A 21478-nucleotide genomic window follows, 5' to 3' on the forward strand; every position below is an offset into this window, starting at 1 on the left:
TAGTCAACTGGGTGGGACTTCCAACTTCATTGGCTGATCCCTCCTGGTGACCCTGTTGGAGTCATGTCCAACCAGGTCATCAGGAAGGATCAGCCAATTGTGAAGGTGAAAATGTACTACTTCAAAATTGAGATTGCCTCGATTCCAACGCTGTCACGGACACTTTAATGAAACAGATACAAAGATGAGTCCTCTATCTATCTCTATGCATGAATCCAACAACAAATGTGTCTGAACCCCAAATAATCGTCCCTCGGCCCTCCATTTGCGTGTTCACGCACGCCTCCGCCAAGTGTCTCAAAGCTGAGGGAGTGAAAATGATCGAAGGTGTTAGCCCCTCCGGTAGGCACTTCAACTGAGCCTGCAACGCTGCTGGCTTCGAAACGAAGTGGAATCCCATAAGGCACGGTCTTCTTCTTCTTCAGCGGGGTTTAATGGCAGTTGGCATCCAATATTAATGTTGCATTACCGTCATCAACTGGACTGGAGTATAAATCCATTATGCTTTGTGATACAAAAATGGAAAAAGAGAAGAAAACAAATGACCCTGCCAACTAACCCTACACTTATTACCCCCCCATCTGATCCTACACCAGGCCGATGGTTCCTCTGCATCTGCCACCACAACATGTATTTTCTGTGATACCATGGCAATGAACGCTAAGAAACCTTGAAGCCCATTTCATTTGTAGGCCCATCAAAGGTCGAATAGGGGGTGCTTATATTTGTCCTGTTTCACACGTACAAGTGTGTGAGACACCCTCGGAGAGTGGGGTCACGGCCAGGGATCAGCCATTATTGACAGCATGCTGGCAAAAGTCTACTACTCACCGGGAGCCTCTTAGGATCCCTCACCCTTGACCCATTTCCTCTACTTTCTTCACTGCCTCAGCATGCTACACCTTCTGTACAACTCTGACCCTGGCAACCTCCTCCTGCTTCTCTCGAACCGGACACTTCTGATCCCCAGCAACATGGGCACCCCTACAGTTAACACATACCACTTGTTTCACTGATACTACACATTTCCTTGTCCCATGCCCTCCTACACACTGCTGCAACATGACTATAAACTTGGCACCTGAAACACCATAGTGGATTCGGCACTCAAGCTCTGATGGGATAACTGATATATCCTAACATGAATTTGTTGGGCAACGACTTAACATCAAAACTCAACAGGACAGACAGTGACTTTTCTGTTTCACCACATTCGCCAACAGGTCAGCGTCGCACCAAATGGTGACCGTCAAAGACACTGTAAATCTTCACCTCCACCCTTACCGCTACCCCAGAGATCATTCCTTTCAATGGCACCATGTTCTTGAGAGCAAAGCAAGTAACAGGTCTTGTTCCCATTCACATGGCGTGGAGCGTCGCTCCCTCTCGGTGGAAGAAACACAAACAATCCACTTCGGGTTACCTTCACCGATTCAACAGTAGCCAACTTCATTTTCCCTCAACCTGAAACCACATATGAGTCAGCCAAAAGGAAGGGTCCAGTTTATCCAAAAATCTCACTCCTACTGGACCAGATGAATGACCATTGGTGCAAGGCTCGGGCTCCAAGCTCAACACCACACCTGCCACCTCAGGTAATTCATCGTCATTCTCTTCCATATCACCTCCTTATCCTCTTCTTTTTTGGGGGGGTTACTCTCCTCATCATCCTCAAGCTATTTACAGGTTCCTGAGACGAATGATCGTGCTGAGCAGCAGGCTCACTAGAAGTCTTATCTTCCTAACTTCAACTCTAGCTTATCAACAGCAGTCCATCCAGTATTCCCCTCACTCTTCCTCCCTCCATTGCTGGCATCATCTTCATCATACTCGTCCAGACTTCACACCGCTATCACTCAGATGCCTTGTTTTTTTTTTACTTTCCATTGCCATTTTCGAGAACATGCTCTCCACTCCATGCAGTCTTAGCCCGAGACCGCTCTACTGGGCACCCGATGAGCAATTTCACACAAAATAAGGGAGAGGGTGCCTTGTTCCATGCAAGAGTGTTCCCGAAGTTTATGTGTTCTCTGGAAGTCACGGTAGAATCTAGGCGGTGGACTGGGATTCAATTAGTGCCTCTCTGTTCTAGGGTGCATCACCCCGGTTAACGAGCCAATTAGCTTTGGCGCTTGATGCTTTATTAGCGTCACCTGTCTTCTCATCTTCATTATAATCGTCAGTTTCCCGAAGTTGCATTTCTCTCTTTCTCTATCTGTCCAGGACCAGTCGGAAGTGCAGCGCTCTTCGGTAAGCATGTTCATGCGACGTTATGATTGAGGCTTTGATTGCGAAATTCCTTGGTTTTGCTCAGTATTAGCTGACAACTCCACTCAATGGTGAAGGACGTTTCTGATAACCACCAGGAACGTCGTTTAGTCAGCTAAATAAATCTAGGCTTTGACCAACTTCTGCACATTTAATGTGTTAGGTCTCCGTGTGTGACTCACGAGTATTTGTTTTTTCCCCAGGTAAAAGTTTTTGAAGTTTGTAAAAAAAAAAAAATGCACAAACAGGAAAAACCACTGTCGATGCTATGGGGTAGGTATTTAGTTAGAAATTGTTTTCCTAGAGTGCCCGTTAAATGTAGCTGTTGGACGGAATCGGTTAGGCTTTATTTTATTCTGTTTGTAGGTTGTGAACTCAGTGAGTCAAAGATGGAGGAAACGTTCAAAACGGATGATACAAATTACCAACATCAACTCGCCCTGAGAACTGTAAGTCATCACTCATCTTGGAGCATGACCTTTTACAATCCAAGTGCTGTACAAACACATGAACTGATTGTGGGTTTCAGGTCGTGTATAGCAGCCCTGCTGAGCATGTCTGAAATACACTTGATATGTTACTACGGGTAGTACGACTGCAATCAATGCAACCTGGAACGCAATTTAAATAGATTCAGTGGTGCATTTGCAAATGACTGACTTGTCCCTGGCAGATGTGTCTGGGCGCAGGCGCCAAAGAAGAGTTCAACATTGTGGAGTTGATGACTGGAGAACCAGCTAATGGTGAAGGTATAGCCGTGGCGACCCTGCATGCCAACAGTATGCCCATGGTATGATGTAGTCCCAATGTATTTCTTTTGTGGCAGCCTGAATTTTTTTTTTTTCACCAATTGTTGTAGGCTTAAATCTATTGCAGTTCATATTTATCAATCATTCAATTGATAAACCTGGGTTTCTATTGTGAAATTGAACTACTTTCCAATTACCTAGTCCTACAAGGCTAAATTAAATCTGACAATGGGAGTAATCACCAGGGGGTTACAGGCCTATCCTAGCTGGGTGCAAGGCTCTATCAGTTTGAATGAGGACACTGTTATTGTCTGTATTCATATCTCCAGGTCAATCTCTCTGGCCTTGAACTCCACCCACCTGTTACCTTCAGGCTGAAGAGTGGTGCTGGACCTGTGTACATCTGTGGGGAACACATTGCATGTGAGTAGGGGGACCAGGGATGCCCTAAATTGAGGGGTTTGATGGGGGTGAAAATGAAGGGCTTAATGACTTCTGGTTCAGCTTGTCAAGGTCTTGATGAGTATCTGGTTTATTACTGTGGAATCGGGTGACGAAATAGTTTAGTTAAGGGGGTAGCTCTAGGAGAGGTTTGGAATCAACTACAGGGCTTTCTAACTGGCAGCTGTCATCTATGTAACTTGTTGCTTTCCAGTGGAGGATGACTTCTCAGGCATGGAGAGTGATGAGGAGATGGAGGACGAGGAGGATATTGAGGAGTCTCCAGTGAAGCCTAAGAAGGCAGTAGCGAGTGGAAATGCTGCAGGCAAGGTATCTGTCTCATATCAAATTCTAGCTCATATTTTTGTTGAAAGATTTATAGGTACAATTTTCACTTGGACACTTGGCACGGCAATACGCATACTTCTAGCGCGTGTTCTTACTCACACTTGGCTTGACAAGGAGATGGTATGCACAAACCGATCTGGGATCAGGCTAATGTTGTTTCCCCCTTCTCCAGAAAAAGAAGCCAGAGGCAGCAGATGCGTAAGTTGTGTTAATCAATGCTTCTGACGCATTTACGAAATCATTTCCTGGAAGCGCTTTACAGAAATGTAATTGTTGCTGTATCTGGTTGCCAAAGCCATAATTGATGCTCTCTCCTTCCAGACCTGTGTCGGACGATGAGAACCCTCCCAAAAAGGTGCTTTAATATTTACTCTGCCTTTAATATTTATACGTTGCTATATTTACTTTCCTGTTCAATCTGAGACTCAACCTTTGTCCCAAATGGTACCCTGTTCCCTATATAGTACACGTAATCTTGTCTCCTGTTAGAATCATGACTGGCCTGGATTTAAAATGGTTGATTCTATGCTTTTCAGGGAAAGGGGAGAGGAAAAAATAAGGGAAAGTAATCCCAGGTAAGTGGCTACCTGGTGACTGCCTCAGGACGTAATGGTAATCCCTGAGTGGGCCTCTGTATCTGGTGGTGGAGCATGGTGCTTGCAACACCAGGACTGTGGATTCCATTCCTAGGACTACCCGTATGTCAAATGTTTGCATGCATGACTGTCACGTATAAAATCCACTCACCTATACTGGACAAAATATAAACGCAGCATAGAAAGTGTATGTCTCAGGTTGTGAGCGGAAATATAACATCCCAGAAATTTTCCATAGGTACAAAGCTGCCCTCAATTTTTTTACTGCCCTTTTAGTGAGTTTCTCCTTTACCAAGATAATCCATCCACCGTGATGTACATCAAGAAGCTGATTAAATGGCATGATCATTACACAGGTGCACCTTGTGCTGGGGAGAATGACAAAAGGCAATTAAAATGTGCAGTTCTGTCACAGAACACAATGCCACAGATGCCTCAAGTTGAGGGAATGTGCAATTGGCATGCTGACTGCAAGAATGTTGCCAGAATTGAATGTTAATTTCTCTACCTGAAGCCAAAGCCATTTTAGAGAATTGCAGTATGGCCTCCACTGCACCAGCCCAGGACCGCCACCTGAAACTGTTTGTAATAAGGCCTTTGGTGCAGGGACTTAACTGATTGGCTTGGCTCCTAAGTGGGTAGGCCTATGCCCTCCCAGACCCACCCATGGCTGCACCCTTGTCCAGTCAATAAATTAGGGTTAATTTATTTAAATTGATTTCCCTATATGAACTAACTCAGAAATGGTTAATGTTGTGCTTTGGTTCAGTAATTTTTTTTTTCATTAGTCCACTATACAGTCCCAATGTTTGAAAGTTAAGATTGGCCTTTAAAGCAAAATGCCACAAGTGACACTTTAGCTGTGTTCTCGAGCAGCTCAACTGTATGATGAACATTTTGTTACGGACAGAGCTACAAATAGTTATTTATGACGCAAGGTGATTTGTAGGCAGTTGCCTGCAATGTCAAACAAGCCCTTTGCTTCATGAGAAACATTTTGGGACCAACAGTGGACTAATGAATCTAGTTTGACTAATGTTCCTTTATGCTGAAGCTAGATTCCACCCCATTTAATAACCATTAGGGGCATAAAGCATTGCATTTATAAAAAAAAATTACAAAAAACTTGGTGCCTGATGACTTTGCTGAAAGAGTAAATATTTTCTATGGTCTGTTCCAGGTGCTGCTGCTCATCCAAATGTTCAATACAGGGATTAAACTAAGGCTGTTAATCCTGTACATGTCGGTGCTTTAAGTAAATCATTTGGAAGAAGTGGTCTTGTGTCCTTGTCATAGTTTTGTACATCACTATGTAATTGATCTTCAGGTGGGAAAGTCAGTTCTAGCAAGAGGCCTTGACTTAATTCTGAGTTTGAGGATTGGTAAATCCCCCTTGTTTTCTTGGAAGCGCTGAAGTTGGCGAGCTCAGTTTTGAATGCAGCAGAACACCATGTCCCAAATTAACCCCACAATTCCATTGGCTCATGCCTTACATTGAGTTGCACCCCAGACTCAATTTGTAGGGGCCTAGACTCTACAAGGTGTCAAGCGTTCAAGGATGCTGGCCCATTCTTCATACAAGTGTGAAACCCAGCAGCGTTGCAGTTCCTTGACAACTACTCACGTACCCTTGTTTTCCCATACACCCTCAATGGCACAAATGATCCATGTCAAGGTTTAAATCCTTTAACCCGTCTACTCCCCTTCAGTCATGTAGAGAGAGGTGTTTAGAGTGTAGTTCAGGTGACCCGACCTCAACTTAATTGAGATGGTTTGGACTGGAGTAAAAGGAAAGTGCTCAGCATGTGGGAACACCAAGACTATTGATGAAGCTGGTTGAGAGTATGCAAAGCTGTGAGGGTGGCTACTTTGTTTTCATGTCTATTCTACAATGTAGAAAATGAAAGACTGGTGGCAGAACAGTTTCTCGCACAGTGCTTCTAATCTAACAATTTATATTCAGTGGGCTCATTTCAATTAACCACACAATCCATCTTTGGCTTGTATTTATTGATTGTGTATTCAGACCCTTGACTTTATCCACATTGGGGGGGAAACTATTTCATCAATCTACACCCAATAGCCCCATAATGACAAATCAAAAATGGGTTTAGATTTTTTTTTGTTGCTAATTTATAAGTATTCAGACCCTTTGGCAGTGATTACAGCCTCAAGTCTTCTGGGGTATGATGTTACAAGCTAGGCACACCTGCAGTGTCACAGTTCAAGTCCGGGCTCTGGCTGGGCCACTCAATGACTTGTCTTGGCTGTGTGCTTAGGTTTGTTGTCCTGTTGAAAGGTGAACCTTCACCCCAGTCAGTGCGATGGAGCAGTTTTTCATCAAGGATCTCTGTACTTTGCTCCATCTTTCCCTTGATCCTGACTAGTCTCCCAGTCCCTGCCACCACCGTAGGGAGGGGGCGAAGGTAAGTGCTCATGGTGTCTGTGACAGACTTATGCCCTGACTGGTTGCTGATGATACTGCTGCCACGGGGAATGCCCAGCCAATGATGGATGCCCTCGCCAACATCCTCCGTGTCCAGAGATTGAGAACCAACACTAGACACATTGTCGCTGAGGAAGAGAGAAAACACACAGGCAGAGATCACATACGCACAGCCAGTGATGCAAGACTTCTAAGTCAGGGTCAGCCGCAGGACATCTCCTGTCCCCGTCTGTGTCCTCTCTCTCCTGCTGTGAGACCAGAGGTGGCAGACATTCACACTCAGGTGACATACTGGTACTGTATATTAACTAACTACCACCTCTCCCGTCTGCCACCAGAAAGAGGAAAGAAAAGGAACAGAGGTGGGAGTGAGAATTAAAAAATAATAGGTCAAAGAACAGAAGTTGGACAGAACAGGCAAGATTGAGAGAAGGAACAGTAAAATGATGATGGAGAGAGCAGAACTGGCTTCTGTATTCTAACTCCCATGCATCATGGAAGACAAGAATATCAAAGCAGGTGAACTCTCAAACACACCCCTTAGAACAGAGACGAGCTCATTGTGTCTTCTTAAACGTGCGTGTGCGTAGTTCTTTGCTCCAGCCCTGTGGTTCTCGAACTGGTCCACCCACAGACCACAAGACAAACCAACAGGGAGATGGAGCTCGGTGCCTCCGTAGACAGTAACAGTCAGACTACAGCTCACACAGCCACTGACAACAAGGCTATTCAGCTCACAACCACCATTGCAACAATGCTTGTAATGTCTGCACTCAGCTCCGTCACTTGCATCTCCTGAGAACACAGAGAGAGAGAAAAAGAGAGATGTGTCCATAGGTGAGGTGACAGACCGGCCACAAGGAACGCTAAGGATGTGTGTGTATGCACCCGTGTCACAGGTCAACTAAGTTTATCCATGCTATTCAATACAGGCCAGAATGGATGAGTCTTATAATAATGTAGAGTCCTTATCGCATCATCAGTCATATACTGTGACGTACACACACACACACACACACACACCCGCGGGTCCTGGGCCTTCCTGTAGAGTGTGTATGTGTCTGTTGGTCAGGGTTCTCGAGCATTCTTCCGGATTTATACAGAGAAAGAAAGGAGTGATTTATTTATTTTTCTTCCCCTTTTCCCGCTCTCATCCTGTCATCTCTCTCCCTCACAAACACTAGCTCATTCACTCAAATTTACGACACACACACACTAGCGCGCATATGACACACGTGTGTGTCGGGGTGGGGGTTTAGTGGTTGTCATAGAGACACGAGAAATGGGATGGGGTGTGTGTGTGTATCCTTAACCTTGAAAAGGCAATGAGGATTAATCACAACCAGACAGTGGCACAGCTAGAGAGAGAACGCTGGGGAGACAGGGAGTGTGTGTGAGTGTGCTTGTATCTCGTTCTGAGAGCTTTGTGTGTCTGTGTGGTTGGTCATTAGGTCGGGAAAAGGCATCAGTTTTACGGACACTCTCAGAATACGTAACAGGCACATATACACACACACACACACACACACTACAGCTACCACCCTGGTCTCGTGTGTGTGTGTATGTGTGTGTGCCATATGTTTGCGCCTACTATCCTCTTCTCTCTCTGTGAGGTGTGTAAAGTGTGTGTAGTATGTACAGTTGAAGTCGGAAGTTTACATACGCCAAATACATTTAAACTCATTCCTGACATTTGATCCGAGTAAAAATTCCCTGTCTTAGGTCAGTTAGGATCACTGCTTCTATTTTAAGAATGTGAAATGTCAGAATAATAGTAGAGAATGATTTATTTCAGGTTTTATTTCTTTCATCACGTTCCCAGTGGGTCAGAAGTTTACATACACTCAATATTTGGTAGCATTGCCTTTAAATTGTTTAACTTGGGTCAAACATTGCTGGTAGCCTTCCACAAGCTTTTCACAGTAAGTTGGGTGAATTTTGGCCCATTCCTCCTGACAGAGCTGGTGTAACTGAGTCAGGTTTGTAGGCCTCCTTGCTCGCACACGCTTTTTCAGTTCTGCCCACAAATTTTCTCTAGGATTGAGGTCAGGGCTTTGTGATGCCACTCCAATACCTTGACTTTGATGTCCTTAAGCCATTTTGCCACAACTTTGGAAGTATGCTTGGGGTCATTGTCCATTTGGAAGACCCATTTGTGACCAAGCTTTAACTTCCTGACTGATGTCTTGAGATGTGGCTTCAATATATCCACATCATTTTTCTACCTCATGATGCCATCTATTTTGTGAAGTGCACCAGTCCCTCCTGCAGCAAAGCACCCCCACAACATGATGCTGCCACCACTGTGCTTCATGGTTGGGATGGTGTTCTTCAGCTTGCAAGCATCCCCCTTTTTCCTCCAAACATAACGATGGTCATTATGGCCAAACAGTTCCATTTTTGTTTCATCAGACCAGAGGACATTTCTCCAAAAAGTACCATCTTTGTCCTCATGTGCAGTTGCAAACCATAGTCCGGCTTTTTTTTATGGTGGTTTTGGAGCAGTGGCTTCTTCCTTGCTGAGCGGCCTTTCAGGTTATGTTGATAATGGACCTGTTTTACTGTGGATATAGATACTTTTGCACCTGTTTCCTCCAGCTTCTTCACAAGGTCCTTTGCTGTTGTTCTGGGATTGATTTGCACTTCTCGCACCAAAGTACGTTCATCTTTAGGAGACAGAATGCATCTCCTTCCTGAGCAGTATGACGGCTGCGTGGTCCCATGGTGTTTATACTTGCGTACTATTGTTTGTACAGATGAACGTGGTACCTTCAGGCGTTTGGAAATTGCTCCCAAGGATGAACCAGACTTGTGGAGGTTTTGGCTGATTTCTTTTGATTTCCCATGATGTCAAACAAAGAGGCACTGAGTATGAAGGTAGGCCTTGAAATACATCCACAGGTACACCTCCAATTGACTCAAATTATGTCAATTAGCCTATCAGAAGCTTCTAAAGCATGACATTTTCTGGAATTTTCCAAGTTGTTTAAAGGCACAGTCAGCTTAGTGTATGTAAACGTCTTACCCACTGGAATTGTGATACAGTGAATTATAAGTGAAATAATCTGTCTAAACAATTGTTGGTAAAATTACTTGTGTCATGCACAAAGTAGATGTCCTAACCGACTCGCCAAAACTATAGTTTGTTAACAAGAAATTTGTTGAGTGGTTAAAAAAACGAGTTTTAATGACTCCAACCTAAGTGTATGTAATCTTCCGACTTCAACTGTATATGAGTGTGTGTGTGTGTGTACACACTGAGTATGCAAAACATTAAGGACACCTGCTCTTTCCATGACATAGTCTCCAGGTGGAGACAGGTTAAAGAAGGATTTTTTAAGCCTTGAGACATGGATTGTGTATGTGTGCCATTCAAAGGGTGAATGAGCAAAAGAAAAGATTTAAGTGCCTTTGAACGGGGTATGGTAGTAGGTGCCAGGCGCACCGGTTTGTGTCAAGAACTGCAATGCTGCTGGGTTTTTCAAGCTCAACAGTTTCCCATGTGTTTCAAGAATGGTCCACCACCCAAAGGACATCCAGACAACTTGACACAACTGTGGGAAGCATTGGAGTCAACATGGGCCAGCATCCCTGTGAAATGCTTTCTACTGTAGAGTCCATGCCCGGATGAATTGAGGCTGTTCTGAGGGCAAAAGGAGGGGATGTAACTCAATATTAGGAAGGTGTTCTTAATGTTTTGTACAATCAGTGTATAGTGTGTGTGTTACCAGCTCCATGCGTCTGCAGCGACTGTCCTGTTCTCTCTGAGCCAGGTCTTCCATCTCATGTCTCATGTCGTGGAGGCGTTGCTGGTAGTACTGACTGTTTTCTTTCTCCCTGGCCTCTGTCGCAGCACTCTGTTCCAGCTCCTCTCCCAGGCGCACAACACTGTCCCTCAGACGCAGCACCAGCACCTACAGAGACATTTTTCTGAGACATTATTATTTTCATTCTTTCCAGAATTTCTGAATTTCTGCTTTGGAAATATGTACACCATGCCAATATTGCACCATTAAATTGAATTGAGACAAAGAGAGAGAGATATTAGAGTGACAGAGCGCGAGAGACAGAGGAAGAAAAAGTGTGAGTAAAGACATGCTATCTAGGGTTTACTGTCCATTTTGTGTTGTCGTCTCACCTCAAACCTCTTGAACTGTCCTCTCTGGAACTCCAGCTTGTTCTCCAGGTAACACACCTTGACCTCCTGCTTACTGACGATACTACGGCCCACGGTGGACGACTCCAGGAACTGCACCCTGGCCACACTCGTTGCAAGCGGAGGGGGTGGAGAGGAACAGAGAGGAAGAGGAGAGGAGAGGCCGAAGGACAAGAGGAATGGCAGAGTGGGTTATTCAGCCAGTCTCCTATCCACAATAACAGCATGTGTAGGTCACCATCTCCCCACATTACTCAGCTCTCAGTCCTTACCTCTTCCTGTACTGTGTGTGTCTGTTTATTGACCTCCTCCAGTTCAGCAACTCTCTGATCGGAGAGATATCACTGGAGGACAGAGAGAGAAAGATCAGGTTTTGGTCATCTTTAATTTTGAGCACATGTCAAAGTCTTTATACATGGTTTTGAGCCACTATGAGGCAGAGAGGGAACCCACCTTAGCGTTGAGGGTTTTGTGTTTCTTCATGAGTTCATTAAGGTCCTCCTGGTTCTCCTCTAGTCTCTTCAACAGATATGACTTCTCATGTTGGAGCTGGACTTCCTGCTCATCCACCTACACATAGACACACTCACACTTTAAAACGACTCTCTCCAATTGATTGTTGTCCTCACATGTATACAGGATCCTGTTACTGTTGGTTTCAGTAGGATTGCAAACACTTTGATGTTCAAAGTTCCCGGACACGACTGATAATTATAATGTTCTAGAAGCAGTAGTAGTAAGAGTCTAGTACGAGGCCTCTATCGCTCTCACCAGATGCTTGTCTTTGCAGATGTTCTCTAGTTCTATCTGAGCATTCTCCAGTTCCGTGGACAGAGTCTTCTGAACACACCACCTCCGCTCTCCTCGCTTCACTCTCCTCCAGCTGACAGAGAGAGATAGATAGTGGAAGGTATGTTTACATTTTACCCCCCTTTTTTCATGATATCCAAATTGGTAGATAGTCTTGTCCCATCGCTGCAACTCCCGTACGGACTCGGGAGAGGCGAAGGTTCGAGAGCCAATGCATCCTCCGAAACACGACCCTGCCAAGCCGCACTGCTTCTTGACACACTGCTCGCTTAACCCGGAAGCCAGCCGCACCAACTTGTCGGAGGAAACACCGTACAACGGTCCGACTGTATCAGCGTGCACTGCGACAGGCCTGCCACAGGAGTCTCTAGAGCGCGATGGGACAAGGACATCCCGGGCCGGCCAAACCCTCCCCTAACCCGGACGACGCTGTGCCAATTGTGCGTCGCCTCATGGGTCTTACGGTCGCGACTGTCTGTGACACAGCCCGGGATCGAATCCGGATCTGTAGTGACGCCTCAAGCACTGCAGTGCCTTAGACCGCTGCACCACTCGGGAAGCCTATATATTTTATTATTGTGAATCTAAACACACCTTGAATCCCCCTTCATAACATCATAGTGTGTGTGTGTGTGTGTGTGTGTGTGTGTGTGTGTGTGTGTGTGTGTGTGTGTGTGTGTGTGTGTGTGTGCAGGCGCTCTGTGTGTTCCTGGCTGTGTCCAGGGTTGTCTATGGTAGATGGTAGTAGCTGAGCGTTCACCAGCAGAGCATGGGTTCTCTTCAGAGCTCTCCTCAGTCTCTTCTCCACGTCAAAGTCCCTGTGGCCCACCTGGCAGAAGGATGAGACAGGGTGCAGGCAAGGCAGCAGGCTGTTAGCCAGCCTGCCAGCTTAGTGGAGTCTGCCACTAGCACAGTCAGCGTAGTCAGCTCAGCTGCCCCCATTGAGACCGTGTCTGTGCCTCGATCTTGTTCGGGCAAAACTAAACATGGCGGTGTTCGCCTTAGCAATCTCACTGGAATAAAGACATCCTCTAATTCCTGTCATTGTCAAAGAGATTGTGATAATATCTCACATCTCAAAATAGGGTTACTTAATGTTAGATCCCTCACATCCATGGCAGTCATAGTCAATTAACTAATCACTGATCATAACCTTGATGTGATTGGCTTGACTGAAACATGGCTCAAGCCTGTTGAATTTACTATGTTAAATGAGGCCTCTCCTCCTGGTTACATTAATGACCATATCCCCCACGCATCCTGCAAAGGCGGAGGTGTTGCTAAACGAAGGCAAATAAAAAAAACTATTACAAAAATGACTGCATTTTCATCTTTTGAGCTTCTAGTCATGAAATCTATGCAGCCTACTCAATCACTTTTTATAGCTACTGTTTACAGGCCTCCTGGGCCATATACAGCATTCCTGAATTCCTATCTGACCTTGTAGTCATGGCAGATAATGTAAACATTTTTGGTGACTTCAATATTCACAAGGAAAGGTCCACAAACCCACTCCAAAAGGCGTTCGGAGCCATTGGTCCAACATGGGGCGGCAGCGTAGCCTAGTGGTTAGAGCGTCGGACTAGTAACCGAAAGTCCCCGAGCTGACAAGGTAAAAATCTGTCGTTCTGCCCCTGAACAAGGCAGTTAACCCACTGTTCCTAGGCCGTCATTGAAAATAAGAATTTGTTCTTAACCTGTTGAGAGTCTTGTCTTTAAAATGGTGTAAAATAGTCATATGTTTGAGAAATTGAAGTTATAGCATTTTTGAGGTATTTGTATTTCGCGCCACGCGATTCCACTGGCTGTTGACTTGGGTGGGACGCAAGCGGTCCCACCTCGCCCAGGGAGGTTAACTGACTTAGCCTAGTTAAATAAAGGTAAAATAAAAAATAAACCTACGCATTGCCACAGTCATACCCTGGATCTAGTTTTGTCCCGTGGAATAAATATTGTGGATCTCAATGTTTTTCCTCATAATCCGGGACTATTGGACCAACATCTTATTACGTTAGCAAATAATCGGCTCAGATTATCAAAAGCCTGTGTTTGCAACGCCAGGGTTGTGGGTTCGATTCCCACGGGGGGCCAGTACAAAAAAGAAATAAAAAAATGTATGCATTCACTACTGTAAGTTGCTCTGGAAAAAGAGCGTCTGCTAAATGACTAAAATGTAAATGTAAAAAATTATTGGACAACCCGAAGATTCCTAGATTCCCTTCTAGACTCCCTCCACCTACCCAAGGATGTCGGCGAACAAACATCAGTTAACCACCTAAACAAGGATTGCGTAATACCCTAGATGCAGTCACACCTCTGGTAAACAGAAAATATCAGAGCCCTGAAGCAAGCTTCTACAAAACTGGAACGGAAATGGCGCTCCACCAAACTGGAAGTTTTCCAACTAGCTTGGAATGACAGTACCGTGCAGTATCGAAGAGCCCTCACTGCTGCTCGATCAGCCTACTTTTCAATCCTAATTGAGAATATAAACAATCCAACATTTATTTTTGATACTGTCGCAAATCTAACTAAAAAGCAACACTCCTCAAAAGAGGATGGCCATCACTTCAGCAGTGATGAATTTGTGAACTTCTTAGACGAAAATATCATGATCATTAGAATGCAAATTACAGACTCCTCTTTGAATCTATGTATTTCTCCAAATTTCAGTTGTCCCGAGTCTGTACCGAACTGCCAGGACTTAATATCAATGGAGACACTCAAGTTTTTTTTTATCCTGTATCTCTCGACACATTCACAAAATTAGTCATAGCCTCTAAACCTTCAGGCTGTGTACTGGACCCTATTCCAACTGAACTACTGAAAGCACTACTTCCTGTGCTTGGCCCTCCTATGTTGAACATAATAAATGGCTTCCTATCCTCCGGATGTGAACCAAACTCACTAAAAGTGTCAGTAATAAAGCCTCTCCTGAAAAAGCCAAACCTTAACCTGGAACATCTTTACAACTATCGGTCTATATCGAATCTCCCATTGCTCTCAGCATTTTTTGAAAAAGCTGCCTTCCCGAAGACAAATAACGTATATGAAACGCTACAGTCGGGATTTAGATCCATCATAGCACTGAGACCGCACTCATAAAGGTGGTAAATTACCTTTTAATGGCGTTAGACCAAGCATCTGCATCTGTCCTCGTGCTCCTAGACCTTAGCGCCGCTTTTGACACCATCGATCACCACATTCTTTTGGAGAGATTGGAAACCCTAATTGGTCTACACGGACAAGTTCTTGCCTGGTTTAGATCTTATCTTTCGGGAAATATATCTGTTCGTCTCTGTGGATGGTTTGTCCTCTGAGAAATCAATTGTACTTTTCGGTGTTCCTCAATAACCACTATTGATTTCACTATATATTCTACCTCTTGGTGATGTCATTCGGAAACACAATGTCAACTTTCACTGCTATGCGGACGACACACAGCTGTACATTTTGATGAAACATGGTGATGCCCCACAATTGCCTACACTGGAAGCCTGTGTTTCAGACATAAGGAAGTGGATGGCGGCAAATGTTTTACTTTTTAAACTCGGACAAAACAGAGACGCTAGTTCTAGGTCCCAAGAAACAAAGAGATCTGCTGTTTGATCTGACAATTAATCTTGATGGTTGTACAGTCGTCTCAAATAAAACTGAAGGACCTCAGCATTACTCTGGACCCTGATCTCTCTTTTGATGAACATACAGTATCAAGAATATTTCAACGGCAGCTTTTTTCCATCTTCGTAGCATTGCAAAAAACTGAATATTTTGGGTCCAAAAATTATGCAGATAAACTAATCCAAGCTTTTGTCTCTTCTAGATTACACTACTGCAATGCTCTACTCTCCGGCTACCTGGATAAAGCACTAAATAAACTTTAGTTAGCGCCAAATACGGCTGCTAGAATATTTATTTTTGCATATTACTCCTGGTGAAATCCTCCTGTCTTATCTAGTGTCCTGTGTGAACATAAGTGTGCTCCCTCTAATTCTCCCCTCTCTCATACTCACTCACACCCTCGCTCGCTCGCTCTCTCTCGTCAATATCAAGGAGTGGAGGAACTCTGGGGCAATGAGTTAACGTCGGTTGGTGACGTTTGTAATTCAATTTGTTGCTGTGAGGGAGTTAGCGGGGCTGATGCATTGTACACAGGGAGGCATAAACAGACTCTACGTCTTCCTGTAGTGACAGAGTGAGGTGGTGTTGAGGAGGCTCGGGGCCGCCTGCTATATTGGGTGTCTTTGTATTGCCTGTTGGTAGAAGTGACATGCTGAATTCATCACCTAGAGAGCGTTACACTGGAAAAATCTATACTGCCCCAATGCCTGGACTGGAAAGCACACAGACACACGCTAACACACACACGCAAACGCGCTCGCGGCCTAGAGGCACATTAATAGAAAGACCAGCATGATTCAGCAACGCCAATGAGATTGAGTTTGTGCACCAGTGAGTTTGTGTTTGTGTATATGTGTGTGTGTATCAGCAGTCTGACCACAGTCTATCAATATGTAAATTCAGGAGTGCACAGTTACTTTATCAGTGATAGCAGGTTAGTCAACGCAGCATGCAGTGCTGTGTACCCCGTGGTGTTGATGAGGCCCCTGTCTACACTGAGAACTATTACTGTGTGTGTGCCTGCATATCTATATATATGGTGTGTGTGTGTGTGTGTGTGTGTACCTGAGTGTAGCCATCAGTCCCTCCAGGTCGTGTTTCTCGTCATACTCCTGTTCCAACTGCATCTCCAGCTGATGCAGCGACAAGGCAATGAAAATAACCAGATTACAATGACCAAAAATGAGCAAAGGAACCAGGTGTTCTAGAGGACATAGTGTAGCCATGTTCAAGAACAGTCATAGACTGTTCTCTCTGCTACCGCATGGCAAGTGGTACTGGAGCGCCAAGTCTAGGTCCAAGAGGCTTCTAAACAGCTTCTCCCTCCAAGCCATAAGACTCCTGAACATCTAGTAAAATGGCTACCTAGACTATTTGCATTGTGCCCCCACCCCCTTTACACCACTGCCACTCTCTGTTGTTATCTATGCATAGTCACTTTAATAACTCTACCTACATGTACATATTACCTCAACTAACCGGTGCTCCCTGTATATAGCCTCACTATTGTTATTTTACTGCTGCTCTTTAATTATTTGTTACTTTTCTCTCTTATTCTTATCCATATTATTTTTTAAACTGCGTTGTTGGTTAGTGGCTCGTAAGTAAGCATTTCACTGTAAGGTCTACACCTGTTGTATTCGGCGCATGTGACTAATACAATTTGATTTGAAATCAAATCTGAAACAACTGAATTTCAAATAAAAACTAATAGAAATGAAAACAAATATAAAATCACAAAACTATAATAACCTTGCTATAAACCCTCCCATGTGACTCTCGCGTTGCCTTTTCCGTGTCAAAACTCGCATTCTGGCATTTATTCTGCACTCTCACCGATGCATCATGACGTATAACCCAGATCAGCAGCTAACATCCAGTGCAGTCAAATCTTCAGTTCAGTGTGTGCGGGTTTGACCCATTGTTCAATCAAAATGAAAGGCAGTTAACCTATAGTAGTTTCCCAGCTTGTCCCTGTCCAGGACTCTCTGCTCTGGACTTTCTGTTTCTCCCCCTCCAACTGTTTCTCCAGCGCCCCACTGGTGACCTTACACTGGTCCAGATGAGCCTGAGAGAGAGAGGGAGAGGAAGACAGAGTGAGAGAGAATGAGATAACCTGTCACAGTGTCGTGGACAGACTATGTAAATGACGTGAGATTTTAGTTCTGGCTTAACCTGATATTACACACTGCATTACGTGACACAATTGTAATTGTGCTGTGGCCCTTCGAGTTATACAGAGGTAGATACATGTGTTGTAATACTACCTGTATTTCCTTGTTCTCCCTGGTGAGTTGTAGTCTCTCTCCGTGTCCAGCGCCTGACTGACAGCTTCACCACGGAAACGCTCGTCACTTAGTTCTGACGACACCACCGTCACCTAACGGGGACGCACACTCGCATCTTTACTCGCAACCAGAACTTTACCCACCATCCTCAAACTTGACACGTTACAGTCGTCGTTTACACTATACTGTCCCCCTATAACTTTACACAATGTACTATCCCTATAACTTTACACAATGTACTATCCCTATAACTTTATGCTTTCCCACCTTGGTCTCCAAGATGTCAGTGGTCTGTCTCAGCTCGTTCCTCTCCCTCTCAGACTTCTCCAGCCGTCGTCTCAGAGCCATGATCTCATCCTGGGGAATCAAAGTATTTTACCACATCGCCTATCTCCAAATCTCCAATGTTAAAGCAAAGCTCTTGTAAATCTGTCTTTGGGTCGAGTCAAAAGGCTTTGGACTCTGGATCGAGTAGTTCCTTTGGTTCTAAATCATGAATTAACTAATATCTCTTTAGCTCTGAATCACTGAGTAGTCTGTGAATCGATTCCAACCTCCTTGGCTCTGAGTCTCTGGTCGTCCATGTTAACATCCAGTAGGGGGCGTACTCTACACAGCAGTTTCCACCAGCTCCACTTGGCCACGCGTCTCAGAGTACGGATGTTACTCTGGAAACACCTCACAGCCATCTGCTGCACCTGTATGGGGACAGACAGAGATACATGTGTGTTACACCAGCATCCTATTTACTGTACCTAACCACAATTATAGGAAGACACATTATCGGGTGATACCGTCATGCCAGAGTCAATACATGTGTGTTACACCAGCACCTACCTAACCTAACACATTACAACATGTTTCACCTGGGTTAGCAGTCAGGGGTTAGAGGTCATGGGTCAGAGGTCATGGGTCAGAGGTCATGGGTCAGATGCCTTCATTTTGCAGTATTGTTGTCTAGCCAGGTGTCCCATACAGGCAGCCTGTAGCTGAACCAGCCAATCACTGACCAGCTTGTCTCTCTGCTGCTCCAAGTACTTTAACACACCTCGTTTCATAAACACCTGGGGAGGGGAGAGAGAGAAAGAATGGGGAGAGACAAAGAGAGAGGGTAGTGAGAGGGGGGGAAAGAGCAGGAGGGAGAGACAAAGAGAGCGAGAGACAAAGAGAGCGAGAGACAAAGAGAGCGGGAGGGAGAGACAAAGAGAGCGGGAGGGAGAGACAAAGAGAGCGGGAGGGAGAGACAAAGAGAGCGGGAGGGAGAGACAAAGAGAGCGGGAGGGAGAGACAAAGAGAGTGGGAGGGAGAGACACAGAGAGCGGGAGGGAGAGACACAGAGAGCGGGAGGGAGAGACACAGAGAGCGGGAGGGAGAGACACAGAGAGCGGGAGGGAGAGACAAAGAGAGCGGGAGGGAGAGACAAAGAGAGCGGGAGGGAGAGACAAAGAGAGCGGGAGGGAGAGACACAGAGAGGGAGGGAGAGACACAGAGAGCGGGAGGGAGAGACACAGAGAGCGGGAGGGAGAGACAAAGAGAGCGGGAGGGAGAGACACAGAGAGCGGGAGGGAGAGACAAAGAGAGCGGGAGGGAGAGACAAAGAGAGCAGGAGGGAGAGACACAGAGAGCGGGAGGGAGAGACACAGAGAGCGGGAGGGAGAGACACAGAGAGCGGGAGGGAGAGACACAGAGAGCGGGAGGGAGAGACAAAGAGAGCGGGAGGGAGAGACAAAGAGAGCAGGAGGGAGAGACACAGAGAGCGGGAGGGAGAGACAAAGAGAGCGGGAGGGAGAGACAAAGAGAGCGGGAGGGAGAGACAAAGAGAGCAGGAGGGAGAGACACAGAGAGGGAGGGAGAGACACAAAGAGGGAGGGAGAGACACAGAGAGGGAGGGAAGAAGAGACAGAGTGGAAAAATGAAGTAGTGTAACCAGCTAATCTTCAGAAACACACTGTGTCAGAGACTGACTCTAAGGAGCTCAGTACTGTCAGAACAGAAGCCCTCCCTCCCCTCCCTCCCTCCCTCACCCTGCCAGCTCCCAGTATGATACTCTTCCTGTCCAGATCTACCAGCAGCTCCTCCACTTCCTTCCTCTGATCTGGGGTGATGAAGACTGAACCATACCGTTTCATGACCAGAGGAGACAGAGCCTGGAAATGACACCTGAAGTCACTCAGAGTCACGTGTTCCGAATAACCTGGGAGATAAAGAGAGAGGGGGGAGAGAGAGAGAGAGAGAGAGAGAGAGAGAGAGAGAGAGAGAGAGAGAGAGAGAGAGAGAGAGAGAGAGAGAGAGAGAGAGAGAGAGAGAGAGAGAGAGAGAGAGAGAGAGAGAGAGAGAGAGAGAGAGAGAGAGAGAGAGAGAGAGAGAGAGAGAGAGAGAGAGAGAGAGAGAGAGAGCGAGAGAGAGAGAGAGAGAGAGAGAGAGAGAGAGAGAGAGAGAGAGAGAGCCTTTAGAGCCATAGACATACAGGTGAGCAAGATGTCGGTACCAAAGTTCCCTTTGTCAGCTTGATAACCTATGCAGAATGGCCAACACTACTAACCTGTGCACAAGGGCTAATTCCAGGCTAACACTAACCTGTGCACAAGGGCTAATTCCAGGCTAACACTAACCTGTACACAAGGGCTAATTCCAGGCTAACACTAACCTGTGCACAAGGGCTAATTCCAGGCTAACACTAACCTGTGCACAAGGGCTAATTCCAGGCTAACACTAACCTGTACACAAGGGCTAATTCCAGGCTAACACTAACCTGTACACAAGGGCTAATTCCAGGCTAACACTAACCTGTGTGGTAGAGCTGCAGGGCGGGGAGGATGTGTGCAGAGTGCAGCTGGACCCTGAGAGCAGGGACGTCAAAACATCCGCTACCGCTGTCTGTCTTAGCAAACACACACTGCATGAACACTGGCCTGGCTCGACCAATCAGATTCAATAGAGCATCCTGGATGGAGGGGGAAGTAGAGAGGTGTAGAAAAACATCCTCAGATAGACACAGTAGAAGTGTGGGATTTTGTATGTTTTACAGTGTTATAGTACTTACGGCCTGTAGTTTGACTGATACACAGTGGGAGTGTATACTGGGGTACTTACGGCCTGTAGTTTGACTGACACACAGGGGGAGTGTATACTGGGGTACTTACGGCCTGTAGTTTGACTGATATACAGTGGGAGTGTATACTGGGGTACTTACGGCCTGTAGTTTGACTGACATACATTGGGAGTGTATACTGGGGTACTTACGGCCTGTAGTTTGACTGACACACAGTGGGAGTGTATACTGGGGTACTTACGGCCTGTAGTTTGACTGACATACAGTGGGAGTGTAAACTGGGGTACTTACGGCCTGTAGTTTGACTGACACACAGTGGGAGTGTATACTGGGGTACTTACGGCCTGTAGTTTGACTGACACACAGTGGGAGTGTATACTGGGGTACTTACGGCCTGTAGTTTGACTGATATACAGTGGGAGTGTATACTGGGGTACTTACGGCCTGTAGTTTGACTGATATACAGTGGGAGTGTATACTGGGGTACTTACGGCCTGTAGTTTGACTGACACACAGTGGGAGTGTATACTGGGGTACTTACGGCCTGTAGTTTGACTGATATACATTGGGAGTGTATACTGGGGTACTTACGGCCTGTAGTTTGACTGATATACATTGGGAGTGTATACTGGGGTACTTACGGCCTGTAGTTTGACTGACACACAGTGGGAGTGCCTGCGTGTGGCGGCCATTCCTCCACTGA

The 21478-nt window shown here is 45.7% G+C and overlaps 1 protein-coding gene and 1 pseudogene across 1 annotated transcript; one reads left to right on the forward strand and one right to left on the reverse strand.

Annotated features, from left to right (window-relative positions):
- The first annotated feature begins 1984 nt into the window (after positions 1 to 1984).
- LOC106563016 (nucleoplasmin) lies at positions 1985 to 5678 on the forward strand. The gene is made up of 10 exons (XM_014128186.2): positions 1985 to 2250; positions 2472 to 2541; positions 2635 to 2717; positions 2942 to 3058; positions 3347 to 3440; positions 3673 to 3788; positions 3979 to 4004; positions 4128 to 4161; positions 4343 to 4381; positions 5583 to 5678. Exons 2-9 carry the CDS (start codon positions 2505 to 2507, stop codon positions 4373 to 4375), a joined length of 540 nt encoding a protein of 179 aa, XP_013983661.1. The 5' UTR covers positions 1985 to 2250; positions 2472 to 2504; the 3' UTR covers positions 4376 to 4381; positions 5583 to 5678.
- Positions 5298 to 21467, reverse strand: LOC106562995 (unconventional myosin-XVIIIb-like; annotated as a pseudogene).
- Positions 21468 to 21478: the final 11 nt, after the last annotated feature.

This window comes from Salmo salar, chromosome ssa11, assembly GCF_905237065.1.
Source record: "Salmo salar chromosome ssa11, Ssal_v3.1, whole genome shotgun sequence".
Lineage (NCBI taxonomy): Eukaryota > Metazoa > Chordata > Actinopteri > Salmoniformes > Salmonidae > Salmo > Salmo salar.